The sequence below is a fragment of the Nicotiana tomentosiformis genome, chromosome 3 (genome assembly GCF_000390325.3).
Source record: "Nicotiana tomentosiformis chromosome 3, ASM39032v3, whole genome shotgun sequence".
In the NCBI taxonomy this organism is placed as follows: domain Eukaryota; kingdom Viridiplantae; phylum Streptophyta; class Magnoliopsida; order Solanales; family Solanaceae; genus Nicotiana; species Nicotiana tomentosiformis.
Window position 1 is genome coordinate 30,510,010 of NC_090814.1, and position 13,744 is coordinate 30,523,753.

Consider the following 13,744-nt stretch of genomic DNA (forward strand, 5'->3'; position numbering starts at 1 on the left):
TGCTAAATTTTAAAAATAAAAATAATTTTAACTCATGCTTATGAGCTCCAATTTTCAACTCATACTTAATTGTAACGTATGAACTCTCACTTTTAACCCTGTTCACTTTTAACGCAGGGCTTTACTTTTAACCCTGCTCACTTTTAATGCAGGGCTCTAACATTTTTGACTCGTGCTTACTTTTAACACACACGGCTTCAATTTTCAATTTGTACCTACTTTTAACTATGTCTAGCAGTAATGATGAAGATGTGAAGAAAAAATATCAAGTTTTATCAAGAAAATTTAGGCAAAAGGGGAGAATTGTTAGGGTTTCTCCTGATTTTCTTACCATATTTGAATTTTTCTTTTACTTGAAGGAATGGCAGAATATTTACCATAATTGATTTACTTTTAACTCTGCTCACTTTTAATGCAGGGCTCCAAAAATTTTAACTCGTGCTTACTTCTTTTAAGACTCACGACTTCAATTTTGAATTTTTACCTATTTTTAACTATGTCAAGCAGTAATGATGAAGATGTGAAGCAAACATATCAAGTTTTATCAAGAAAATTTAGGCCAAACGGGAGAATTATTAGGGTTTGCCCTAATTTTCTGACTATATTTGAATTTTTCTTTTACTTGAAGGAATGACAAAATATTTACCATAATTAATTTATATTTCCCAAAAGGGAAAAATATATCTCTTCTATATTCGACATATCCCTTCCTTGGAGGCTCTACAAATTAAGGATCCCTCCTTTAACACAATAGTATTCACAATGTAGTCATTAAGATAGTCTTGTTTGAGGGGAGATCATTCTCTCAATAGTTTTTTCTTTCATATTAGTTTTCTTATATATAGCTCAATTGATCAAATCATATTACAATATATTTCTGATATCCGATTTATCATCACCAAGGCTTTTTGCATGACGCCTTGTTATTTCGATCCCAGCACCCGGATATTTTTTGCTGGCAAAGTGTTATGCACTGCATAGTTAAACTATCTGCATAGTTGAAAAGCCAGTTTGGAACTTTGTTCGAAAAAGAACCAAAGGGGATGCAAGCTGCCAATTGTTGTTGGTTACATGAAAAAGTTAGCGGAAAATCAAGACATGATTGCCGATCAGTTTGTTAAATGTAGAGCAGAAAAGTTTCATATATGAAGAACAAAGAGCAGATTTAATTTCATTGGATGGTAAAAATCAGAGATATGTAAAATGGTGACACTAATCGAGATATTTTGGTTCCTCCCTCTCCAAGTGTGATTCGTAAATTATAGTTTCTTTTTTCTTTTTTCTTTTTTCTTTTTTTTCTTTTTTGTGAATGCGTAATCAAAAATTAAAATGAGGTAGACAAACATGCAGTTGATCCGAGCAACAATAAGCATACACTAATTTCATTTCTTCCCACCACAGTTCCAGAAGCTTACAGTAGAGATGCCATACTGTTCTTCCAGCCTAAGGACATCGTTAACGATGCGTGGAGGAGGTATGATGCTAAGCCCAAACATCTCCTTTAGAGCAGGCGCCTGCTCAGAGAACTTAATCAGCTTTGCAACAATTGCAGCACTTTCCATCACGTGATTCATATCTGTGTCGCTCCACAAACGATGAATCAGTTGGTGTCTCCTCCTTTTGGAGCTTAACTTTATGCCCCATTCATGGAAGATCTCATTTCTCTCATCTCCTGGAAACCTTTTATATATGAGCCTGCTTAGCGTAGCTCTCTCACGGCAAAGAGCTTTGAGGCTGTAATTAGAGAAAAGATAATTTGATTCAAATTAGCAGATGATGCACAGGTGCAATATATCAAGATTTGATATATTGCATTAGGTCAAGCTATTAATTTACCAGCCTATACGGTTCAAACACATTAAAAGGGTATCAAGAATTAAAAAACTCTGATCTAATTTAAATGAATGCATGAGGGGAGGGAGTGTATAAAAATACACAAGAGACAAAACATATTAAACAAGAGTGCAGGAGAGCAGCATGGTGCAAATTTTACCTTGACGCAAGACTGACTGTCTGACCACCTTGAAAAGATGAATTTCCTTTGAGAAATGTCTCCTTCAGGAATGAAAGTCTTCTTACCTCGACCTCCATGTAAATAGAGTCCAAAGGGTCACCTTTAAACAGCAGGAAGAAATATGTCCTGTGGATCAATGAAATATGGCAAGTCTGCCAAAGTTCAATTATCCTTTTTTGCAGCTTCCCAAATTCAAGAGGCCAATCTGAAGGAACTTCCAATGAGTCTGGCATAGGATCCAATCCGACATTTTTTATATTCCTTTTCGACTTCCCAGAATCTTGAGCCTAGCACAGATATCAGTATGCATCTAATGAGGACAAAGTTCAGGATAAAGACCAGCTTTTCCAAGTGATTACTCCGGTCTATGATGTTTATTGACATTGAATTTCTCTAGTAAAGATATTTAAAGAGAGTGAGAACATTCTGACATCAGTTAATAAGGAAAAGTCTTGGTAGACGCATCAATCCAAAAATTCAGCCAATTGCTAAAATAAAGTTGCCACAAACAAAGTAAAAGCAAACTAACAAGAGAGTCTAATATATGATATCTGCATGCACTGTTCTAGCTGAATAACTATTTTATGTCACTGCAATAACCGCAAACATGGAAGAGTAGAAAGTGGCTATGCAAGCATTATCTGCCACTAAATTGACCAAAGCAAAATGGCACGCACAAGGTAAGTTCTGCATATCTAACTGTAAAGCCATGCTAACAAAACTTACAGGAAGAAAACAAACAAGGTACCCCAAACAAGCTTAAGTAGGAAAGAATATAGTCCAGACCTGATTGTGCAGTTGATTATCATACTCAAGCTTAGCCATCTCCTTCAGGCCTGCCACAAAAGTGTCAACACTTGGGATATCCTCATCTCCAGGGGCGTTGCTGCCACTTTTTAGCTCATCCATGAAAGCGCTACAGTTAGAGGACTGTGAATTGTTTCTTGACAATTTAGGTCTGGTTTTCCCGTAAATTAATGGAGGATATTTCCAGTGCTTCCTTTGGAGGCCTTCAGGGCTACCTGGAAAATCTCTCTCTTGCTCGTCAGTTGGGGTAGTCTCTCTTTGTTCTACTATCCCAGATTCAGGTGAAAACGAGCCAATCATTAGATTTTCTCTAGAGCTCCTGCTTCTTGTTAATTTCACGTTTATAGAACCTGATATACTAGTTGAAAGGGCACATGGAGATGAATCAAGAGGGTGAAATCTGGCAAGAGAATCTGTAGTCTTCTGTTTGTCATGCATTTTCTGCCCCAAAGGCCCATGAGGAAAGCAATTTCTAGTGCTGCTTGCTTGTCCATGAGACAGTGGTGATAGCTCCCTATGGTCAACATGTCCATTGCTGGAAGGAGGAGATATTCTTTCTCCATTCTCGTTGTTTGATAAGCTAAAGGATTCAAAGGTTCTATTTCCACCAGGCTCATCCACCTCAATACATTGAACTTCCTTGCAAAAGTCATCAGAATCTTCTCCTGTCACAAAAGCAAAATTTTTGCTCCTTTGATGTCGATAATGCAAACCAAAGTTACCACTACATTGAGCAGGTATAGCATAGGATGTGGCATCACTTTCACTGTCCCTGTTATATGACTCAGCTTTAGCTATTGAGTCAGATACTGAGCATTCATCTCCAAACATGTTCCCTTCTAGTGATTTAGGAAGTAGACTTGATGCACCCTGAAAAGTTTGAGATATAAGCAACAAATGAAGGACAGCTCGAATGTCTAACTCAATCACAAGACATTATACAAACCCTTTGGCTGGAAATTTTATCATTTCCAAACATCTGCAGCAAATCCTCAACCCGGGATTGAGCAAGATTACGCTGCTTAGTTAATTCCCTCATTTCATTCTCTAACTGCATATAGAACCACATAAACCAAGTGAATATTCTATAATCAAAATAATGTCAGATCGAACTGAGCTCCACTTGATAAATAGTTTAGTGATTTACTTTCATAAGTAACAACAACAACAACAACCCAGTAAAATCCCACTAATGGGGTCTGGGGAGGGTAGTGTGTACGCAGGCCTTACCCCTACCCCGAAGGAGTAGAGAGGCTGTATCCGAAAGACCCTCGGCTCAAAAAAAAAAAAAAAAAAAAAGGACAAAAAGGAGACAATATTAGTATCACAACAACAATCATAGGATAAATAGAAACACCATGAAATCCAGAAGAAGGATGCAAAGCAAAGGGTACTTTCATAAGTAACTGCCAAAGAAATCAACTTTTTCCAGATTGGACAGGAAATATTGTCAGTAGAAATGCTTCAATTACGAAAACATTTGCATATACTGCTAAAACCTGAAATAAGGATGCTTTCATCTGAGTAAATGTAAAATAAAATTTTACTTTATAAAAGAATTGAGTAATTCATTGAACTACACAAATTTTAAATATTGATGTTATATTTTTCTATCAGATTAACTTTTCAACCGTTATTTTAATATTTTATTTTACTATCATTGGTAGAACAGAGAAATCAAACTAACATCTGTCTTCCATGTCAAGTCAAATACTATCATATAAGATGAGACAAGTGAAGTACTTTATTAACTGGAAAAGTGATTTCAATACTTTGTCAAAAGCATGGGATATGCAGAGAAGCCTTTTATTAGAAGCATCGGGATATGCAGAAAACAAAACATGTCTGTGTTTCCAGACATCGTACAACTCCTGTTGGCCTATTCACAGTCTACTAGCCACTTTTGCTAAATTGCAAGCACAAGAGCAAGAGTCTTTAGGAAGAAAGGATCACCTTTTCAATCTGCTGATCTTTCTTCCTCAGCAATGCCACATGATCACAAGCAGTTATAGGAGTTCTTATTTCGCTCTCTAATCTAGCTAACTCTTTCTGTAGATGCTTCACCAACGCCTTGTCGGACATGACTACATTGGCCTGCGCATTAGTAGTCACTTCTTTGGCGCAGCTGGCAAATAAAAGTGTATTTCGAGATTGCTCAGTATGACTCTGTGCAGGGCTCAGAGTGCAAACAATGGCAGTTCTCGCGTTGCCTCCTAACGCAGGTTGAAGGATACGTGTTAGCTTAGAGTCCCTGTAGTTCACATGCCCATGTCTTCCCATGCTGCAATTATACAACATAGATACACAAAGATGTGCTTCAGACTAAGGAAGTAGGAAAACAGAATTGCATGTATAAACAGCTAATAGAGAGTGAAAGAAGGAACGACTCGTCCATGGTTTAGATCAATGTTGATACTAAGAAAATTTACATAAAACAAAGTAATACTAAGATATTTGTAGCGTAAAGTTTAACCTCACTAGTCTGTGGGATATGCAAAGGTGACATCCCCAACATGAATTGTGGAATAATGACCACAGAAATCTAGTACATACTTAACCATTCATATATAGTTTCATCAACTAATGATATGCACCCTATCAGGAAGGTGATTTAAGAGAGAAGCAATCAACCCGAGCTTGCGAATGACAGTTCCTAGGGTCAGTAAACTGCGATTAATATGACAGCCTTCTTTCAGTCTTTGCCCAACAGACAGCGCCTGAGATGCACGTTCACTTCCCGCCAGGTCAACAAAGTTCTTCATTCAAAGATCATAAACCTTCCATCAGGAGGCCATGTGTTGATGCCCAAAAAAAATCATAAAGGAAACTAATTGACAGGTACCACACTCGCAGCAAGAGTTGTTTTGTTCTCCTTCCCTATAAACTCACGAGCTAAACTTTCAATTGTCTGAAGAAAGCAAAACCAAAAGAGTCCAGTTCATAAGTCTTTCCTCCTGGATCATGTATCACAATTCACAGGAAATTGTTCAAGACAGAGAGAGAACAGGGGCATACCAATCTAAGAATTTGATGAGACCTGGAACTAGCTTTGTTAAGATAGGTCTCCCCGGTTTGTCTTTGAGCTGCAAAGGGCCACAAAACTTGTGATACACGGAGAAACTAATTTTGGTGCCACTGCTAGACATTGATAGAATCTAAAAGAGCTGGGGTAATACACCTGCCTTCACAGATGGATAAGAGCTCTTTGAGATGATCCCAGTCCAGTAAAGTTTCTTCTGTGAGTTTCTCAATGATGGTCCCGTTCTGCAGAACTCAAAATTATATGAAATTATTTTGAGCTTTTCGATGACAGTGCTTGTGTACAGAACTAGAAATTATTGTCTTTACAGGCTGCAAAACATAGAAATAGAAACCCACCTCAGGATCATCGAGCATTCTTAGCGGCGTACTATCTGAACTGAGGAGGTCTCTAACAACTTCGTTGTAAATCTCCATAGCAGAAAACTTTAAAACAAAAGATCTTTCTTCATGCTGGACAGGAAAAGGAAATATTACCTTTGCAAAAACTCAAGGAACAAGCAAATAAAGAAGAAATGCAATTTAGTATTTACAGCTGAGCATACCTAATGCAAAGCAAATATAATGCCATTTAGTAATGAGACGCAACACATGAACTCTGTTCATAGTTGGCATTTAAGTTATCCAATACATCGGTTCAAAAAGATTTACCTTTTTCATGTAGTCGTATATATCTGCCACTGTATACTCAGTAATTCCATTCATGGTGTATGTCTTTCCGCTGCTTGTTTGTCCATAAGCAAAGATAGTTGCTGAAATAATATGTTAAGATTGTTGTAATGGATAAGATGTCTTTCACTTTATAAGGAGATAAAAGTAAGAATATAAAGACATACAAAGAGAACACTCACAGTTGATTCCCCTGACAACTGAAAGGGCAATATCCTTTGTTCCTCCTTCGTACACTTCCCTTGTTGTGCAGTCTCCCCTAAACACTTTGTCTATTTTCAGGGGGGGGGGACAACAATAAGATAGAGGAAAAATAACATCTATTACAATGGCAAATCATTTTCATATGGTACTTGAGATCTAACCCTTAACATAGCTCTGAATGATCACATTCTCCATTGTGAATTAAGAGTAACAGCAAGTCCAAATGCAAAGGCTTGAAATGGGGAGTTTTCTTACCGAAAGTATAAGCAGTTGGAAGTCCAGACGTCTCCTGGAAACTGTTCCTATAGAAAATGGTGGTTTCATTGATGCATTCCCAATCAGAAGCTTCATTCCTTGCAATTTCCTTCTCACTCAGAGGCCTCAACCTCACCAAAACCAGAATCTTCTCTTCACCACTCAGTGCCGTCCCTTGCATTTTCTCCCACTTCATCAGTTCTTCACCACCAATAGCCCCCATGTCTACTTTTATCCAATCCTCTCTTTCTAAAAACCCATGTCATACTAATAACAACAACATCATGATTCAGGGTCACCAAAGGAAACGTCAAAGCAAGCACAACTCTCTCATATTGCTGCCAACAGAAGAGTAACGGCAGTTAGCATGTTGCGATATTAGTTATGCTTGTGAAGAAAAACAACAATGATCAATCAAACTAGAGTTATTATCCCCAGAAGACCTACTATAGAAAGTACTAAACAACTTATACCAAACAATTACAAAGGTTAACTAATACTTGCACGAGTTACGAGTAGACTTGAAGGTAGTGGGTGCACCTTTGTAATAATAATAATTATTATTATTATAATAATAATAATAAAAATTGGGTCTAATGGACGCAAATGCACTCATTACATCCATATTGGTTCCAAATCTTAAGTTAGTATAATTAAACACTTTGTATAAACTTTGGTGTTGAGTTCTTCAAATTAAGCATAAATAACATGAGAAGCATAAAAAAGACATGGTAACTTTGCTTAATGGGACCAATGTGTGGACCCAAATCTGCTTCAAGACCAAGTTAGTGACTGTGTGAAGCTGGGAAAATTTCAAACACTAGTGGACCCTGACACGGCAACAATACAAAAGCATGTTTATCACACAGTGAATAGAGAAGTAATATTGAAAGAGAATCCATCCACCTTCTGTGTCGTTATCACTGAAGGTAGTGATAGATAAGGGTTGCAATTGGACGGCCAGAATCCTCCGTGCTTCAATTCTTGTGCTGATATTTCAACCAAAAAGGAAAAAAAGGAGAAGCAAACAAAGATGTGATGTCAACTAATAAATCCTCTTTAAACATAAACAAAATCTAAGATGTCAAAAGTGAGGAAACCATCAACTTCATTTTTTAATAACAATTCTAAAACAACAACAATTACACCTCAATTCTAATTTAGTTGTTTAATCCCCCCTATTTGTCAAGTTTCATTTCAAAAGTTGAACCACGGAGAAGTTTCATAAAGTTCAACAGTTACAAAATGATCCGGATTGTTCGAGTTTCAGTTTGTATACGGTCAAAATCAGGTATGCCCGATTTCATGGGCTCGAAGAGTCGCTTCGAGCCCAAGTTCAGTATGGACCGAGCTCGAGCCCGATGGCGGAGGTCGAAGCTTGAAAATCGAAGTATCCGATGAATATCGAGGCAAACATGACCGGCCTCGAGATAATGCCGTTATGGGCTTGTAACAGAATAAACGAGATTCCCGCAATGGCACAAAGATCAAGGCGTGAATTCCGGAACGGATTTGTACGAATTCGTACTAGGCAGCTAGACAGCTGTACAATTAGATTCCTTACTAGGAATGGAAATGTACCTTATTTAGGACTCCCCTATTATATAAAGGGGAGCGGGGAGCCCATTCATTTGTAAATGGCATCAATCATTGGCAAAGAATATACAATCTTACTTTTCGTTCACCTCTCATCAGACTTATTCCTTAGCTTTATTGTCCTTCGTTTACTGTTCATACTAGTGCACCTCGAGGTCATCACCGCTCGAGGTCGAGGCTCGTTCATTCACTGGTTTGGTTTAGCTTGTTCACTTAATTTATACGTTTATCTTCTTGTTTATCAATTAGTACTGGACTAAATCACGTATCTTTAAGACCTCAATATAAATTTAATTGTTACTCAGATTTTAGGGTAAACAGTTTGGCGCCCACCGTGGGGCTAAAGATAATAGTGATTGTTTCAGTGCTGATTCTAATAACACACGTTATTTTCACACTTGTTCTTGTCAAAGATTCTTTGTTTTCAGGTTAAAACATGTCAAACTCACAAAACGCACCCGTACATGGCGATGATGGTCTTGGATTTCATGGGGAAAACAACAATGTAGTTGCTCCGGGAGCCGGTGTGCCACCGATTAACCCCAGGGAAGTGCCAATAGTGGAACCGGTCGATGTTAGTTAACACATCGCTTTGAATGCGGATTTAGGCGCAGACCCCGAAGGAAGTGTACGCAGGGAAGTCCGATCCGGTGGCCAAGGAACACAGGGTATAGGAGATGGGGGAGTTAGTCTCCAGGTAATATTCGAGATGTTACAGGCTCAACAGGTTGCTATCGCTCAGCTTCAAAGTCAACATAAAACTCCAAGTGTGGTCGAACCAGAAATTACTCGCCAAACTGAGCCGGTGCCAGAAAGATCAAACGGTAATGGATCGGGGACTGATCCCACGATTATGAAAATTCTCGAGGAGCTCACTAAAAGGATCGAGTCGGGAGATAAAAAGATTGAAGATAATGACAAGAAAGTGGAGACATATAACTCCCGAGTTGATCAGATACTGGGGGCACCCCCGATCTTAAAGGGCTTGGAGGATTCAAAAAAGTTCGTGCAGAAACCTTTTCCTCAGAGTGCGGCCCCGAAGCCCATTCCAAAGAAGTTCTGTATGCCCGAGATTCCCAAGTATAACGGGACGACCTATCCGAATGAACACGTCACCTCGTATACGTGCGCCATCAAAGGAAATGACTTGGAAGATGATGAAATTGAATCTGTATCAAAGGGGGCCTTAATATGGTATCATAACTTACCCCCTAGCTCTATTGATTCGTTTGCTATGCTTGCAGATTCTTTTGTAAAGGCACACGCTGGAGCCATTAAAATTGCAACGAGGAAGTCGGACCTTTTCAAGGTAAGGCAGAAAAATAACGAGATGCTCAGGGAATTCGTATCTCGGTTCCAAACGGAGAGGATGGATTTGCCTCCGGTCACCGATGACTAGGTTTTTCAAGCTTTCACTCAAGGTCTCAACACTCGGAGTTCCAAAGCTTCACAGCAGTTGAAGCAAAGTTTAATCGAGTACCCGGCTGTCACTTGGGGCGACGTACATAATCGATATCAGTCGAAGATCAGGGTCGAGGATGATCAACTAGGGACTCCTTCGGGGTCCGTTTATCCTAGCGCGCCCATGGATAGGATCAAAAGGGATATCAATCGGGGGCCGAGGTCGAATAGAGATCGATATCAACCGTACAACGGAGACCGTAGAGGCAGCGGGTCTGGGCGAAGCTTCGCACAAAATGAGAGGAGAATGATCGAGGTCAAAATTCACGAGGGCCTGATGCCTAGGAAGATCACGTTAAATATCCAAAATCCGAATAAAGGTATGACCCCATTCCGATTCTTTCTATGTTTTCGACTAACACTTGCAGGCTATCGACAAGGATCGGCACGAAGCTTTGGATCTTAAAACACGCGTTGCACTCTTTTTCCCTTAGGCCGGTTTTTGTCCCAAATGGGTTTTTCCGGCGAGGTTTCTAACGAAGCAACCATTGTTCGCGATAACTTAGAGCAGTTCAACAATATCCGAGGTTCCCTACAATAAGCCTCAGGTACTGGGGGGCGTTACCCTCGAATATCTACTTTGTTGCAAGGAAATTACTTCATGACAACAGGGCCTCGATAGGAAAATGTTGTAAGGGTCAAACGGTCAGGTGAACCATGCCCATATAGGTTACTCGAGCCCTAACATCAAACATGCACGCATGTATAATCATCTATTGAAAGAAGTATTTTTCCTTCCCGATATCTCTTGCTTTTAGAAAAATTTTCTATTTCATACTCTTGATCAATTGTGTAAACAGGCCTAAGGGCCGATCATGACGGAAGTTCGAACAACTAACCCCACGCTTGAGGACTGCCGTACGAAAAAACAAATGAAATCGAACTACTAACATTTCGAGACCATAAGACCTTAAGGGCGACCTTCGATTTTACAGGCCACGGCCATCCCACTCGGGAATTGACACTTCGGACAAGCTAGAAGTGAAACAAAAAGTAAGCCCAAGAGGCAAGTTCCGAACTAAAGAGGCTACAGCCAAATTAACGCGGATCGAAGACGTCCGAAGTCCGTAACAAATACAAAGGCCTAAGGGCTAATTCTACTTCGAGTTCGAGCAAGTTCTCACTTGATCATAAAAGCCCAAGGGCTATCTTAACCCGAGTTCGAGCAAACTCTCACTCGGGGACTATCTATAAAGCCTAAGGGCTAACTTTACTTCAAGTTCGAGCAAGTTCTCACTTGATCATAAAAGCCCAAGGGCTATCTTAACCCGAGTTCGAGCAAACTCTCACTCGGGGACTATCTATAAAGCCTAAGGGCTAACTTTACTTCAAGTTCGAGCAGGTTCTCACTTGATCGTAAAAGCCCAAAGGCTATCTTAACCCGAGTTCGAGCAAACTCTCACTCGGGGACTACCTATAAAGCCTAAGGGCTAACTTTGTTTCGAGTTCGAGCAAATCCTCACTCGATTATTAATCCTAAGAGCTACTCAAACTCTAGTTCAAATGGTCATTCGGGGGCCATCGGTCTCGATCGAAGAATAAAGCCCCGAGCATGGATTTCTTCAAAGGTCTCCCTCCGAGACCGACACTCGACGGCCTCCTTTACCCGAACCTGAGCAATTTCCTTTTGTGGAACAGTTTTAGATGTTTTGGCCACCTTGCCTTTGTAAGCAAGGAAAAATAGAGATTGGAATATTTGGTGTTTTGGGAAGAACAAGCAAAGATACTAGACTCAATTTGTTTCTTGTCATTACATTCTAAGAAACGCGGGGACTATCTGTATACGGTCAAAATCAGGTATGCTCGATTTTATGGGCTCGAAGAGTTGCTTCGAGCCAAAGTTCAGTATGGACCGAGCTCGAGCCCGATGGCGGAGGTCGAAGCTTGAAAATCGAAGTATCCGATGAATATCGAGGCAAGCATGACCGGCCTCGAGATAATGCCGTTATGGGCTTGTAACAGAATAAGCGAGATTCCCGCAATGGCACAAAGATCAAGGCGTGAATTCCGGAACGAATTTGTACGAATTCGTACTAGGCGGTTAGTCAGCTGTACAATTAGATTCCTTACTAGGAATGGAAATGTACCTTATTTAGGACTCCCTATTATATAAAGGGGAGCCCATTCATTTGTAAAGGGCATCAATCATTGGCAAAGAATATACAATCTTACTTTTCGTTCACCTCTCATCAGACTTATTCCTTAGCTTTATTGTCCTTCGTTTACTGTTCATACTAGTGCACCTCAAGGTCATCACCGCTCGAGGTCGAGGCTCGTTCATTCACTGGATTGGTTTAGCTTGTTCACTTAATTTATACGTTTATCTTCTTGTTTATCAATTAGTACTGGACTAAATCACGTATCTTTAAGACCTCAATATAAATTTAATTGTTACTCAGATTTTAGGGTAAACACAGTTATAGTCTAAGAAAAACAAAAATATTTTTCAACTGTAAATTTGAAATCAAGGGTGAACGTTGGAGCTTAGAGAACACCGAAGCATCGTTCACCGATGATGATCCTGATGAAGCTTTAAACGTTAAATACAGCTAGTTAAATTGAAAAATTAAACGAAAGGTAAAACATGATATAGCCAAAAAAAAAAAAAAATAGCACAGCAAAAAAACTATCAGAAAGAGTACAGACAGATACTACTAAGGAAAGAAAACTCAATGGGTCCAACTGTAAATTCGAAATCAATTGTGAACTTGAATATAAGTGTACCTGAAGTTTCGTTTTCAGTTCATGATGATGAAATTTTACGCGTCAAATACAGTCAATAAGTTGAAAGATGAGGGTTGAAAAACAGAATGTAGCTAAAAAATAAAAAACAACGCAACAATTTATCAGTAAGAAATTTGATGGAGCTTTACCTCCATTTTCAAATTCTCCTAGAAAAACAGACAGAAATTCTCAGAAATGCACACATATAGAACAAATCCTCTCTCTCTCACACACACACAGCGTTCAGTGTTCACTTGTGTGAACTGCATAGATCATTAATCGGAGGGAGTAGTAGTTTTATTTTTGCAGTGGTGCAGTGCAACGTCTTTTTTCGTGTGACGAGGTGCGGACAACGTTGACAAATTTACCCTCGCTTTATTTTAAAAAAACGTCTAGAAACGGGACACCAATGCCACCTGGCCCAGAAATCGGTGCTTAATTCCGGGTGAAATTAAAAAATCGGTAATTGAAAAATAGTAACAGTTTCAAAAGTAATTAAAATTTAATCATTTTTTATATAAAATAAATTTGAACGAAAATACTATTTAAAATCTAAAAAATATTCCAATATAATATACTGGAGTTCTAGTATAATATATTGGTCCAGCATAATATACTGGAAGCTCATACACGGGTGCACCAATCTCCAGTATATTATGCTGGAACTTTCCATGATGCAGCAAAATTCAATCTTCACTATATTATGCTGGAACTTTCTGTGATGCAGCAAAATAAATATTTTTTTTTAATAATTTTATAAATGTTGACTATTTTTTAATTAGCGGTGCGAAAATTGATTAGCCCGAACTATTATCACATAAATTCCATGCGTTTAATAAGTAGACGAAGTGTCACTTTTTAATTACAGTTTGTTTGGGACTAGGGACCGCTGTGGGCCTTTTTTTTTTCCTTCTCATTTTCGTTATTCTTTTTCAATTTCCTATAAACAGAACAAATTAACATATTTATTGTTCT

General features: G+C 38.9%; 1 protein-coding gene across 5 annotated transcripts; it reads right to left on the minus strand.

Moving 5' to 3' along the window:
- Positions 1-1,146: 1,146 nt before the first annotated feature.
- On the minus strand, positions 1,147-13,088 carry LOC104085041 (kinesin-like protein KIN-7E). Of its 5 annotated transcripts, XM_070196832.1 has the most exons (16): positions 12,919-13,083; positions 7,895-7,977; positions 6,989-7,326; positions 6,712-6,801; positions 6,512-6,612; positions 6,200-6,313; positions 6,004-6,085; positions 5,837-5,904; positions 5,664-5,729; positions 5,453-5,577; positions 4,775-5,102; positions 3,768-3,872; positions 3,347-3,691; positions 2,801-3,262; positions 1,994-2,301; positions 1,147-1,734 (listed from the first exon to the last, which is right to left on the minus strand). In XM_070196832.1, the coding sequence occupies exons 3-16, from the start codon at positions 7,209-7,211 to the stop codon at positions 1,383-1,385; spliced, it is 2,769 nt and encodes a 922-aa protein (XP_070052933.1). In that variant the 5' UTR covers positions 7,212-7,326; positions 7,895-7,977; positions 12,919-13,083; the 3' UTR covers positions 1,147-1,382. The 5 variants fall into 5 exon arrangements, with proteins under 5 accessions (XP_070052933.1, XP_018622481.1, XP_070052932.1 ...); XM_018766965.3 differs by having other exon boundaries at positions 2,801-3,691; positions 12,919-13,085; XM_070196831.1 differs by lacking the exon at positions 7,895-7,977 and having other exon boundaries at positions 2,801-3,691; positions 12,919-13,085.
- Between the last annotated feature and the right edge of the window lie 656 nt (positions 13,089-13,744).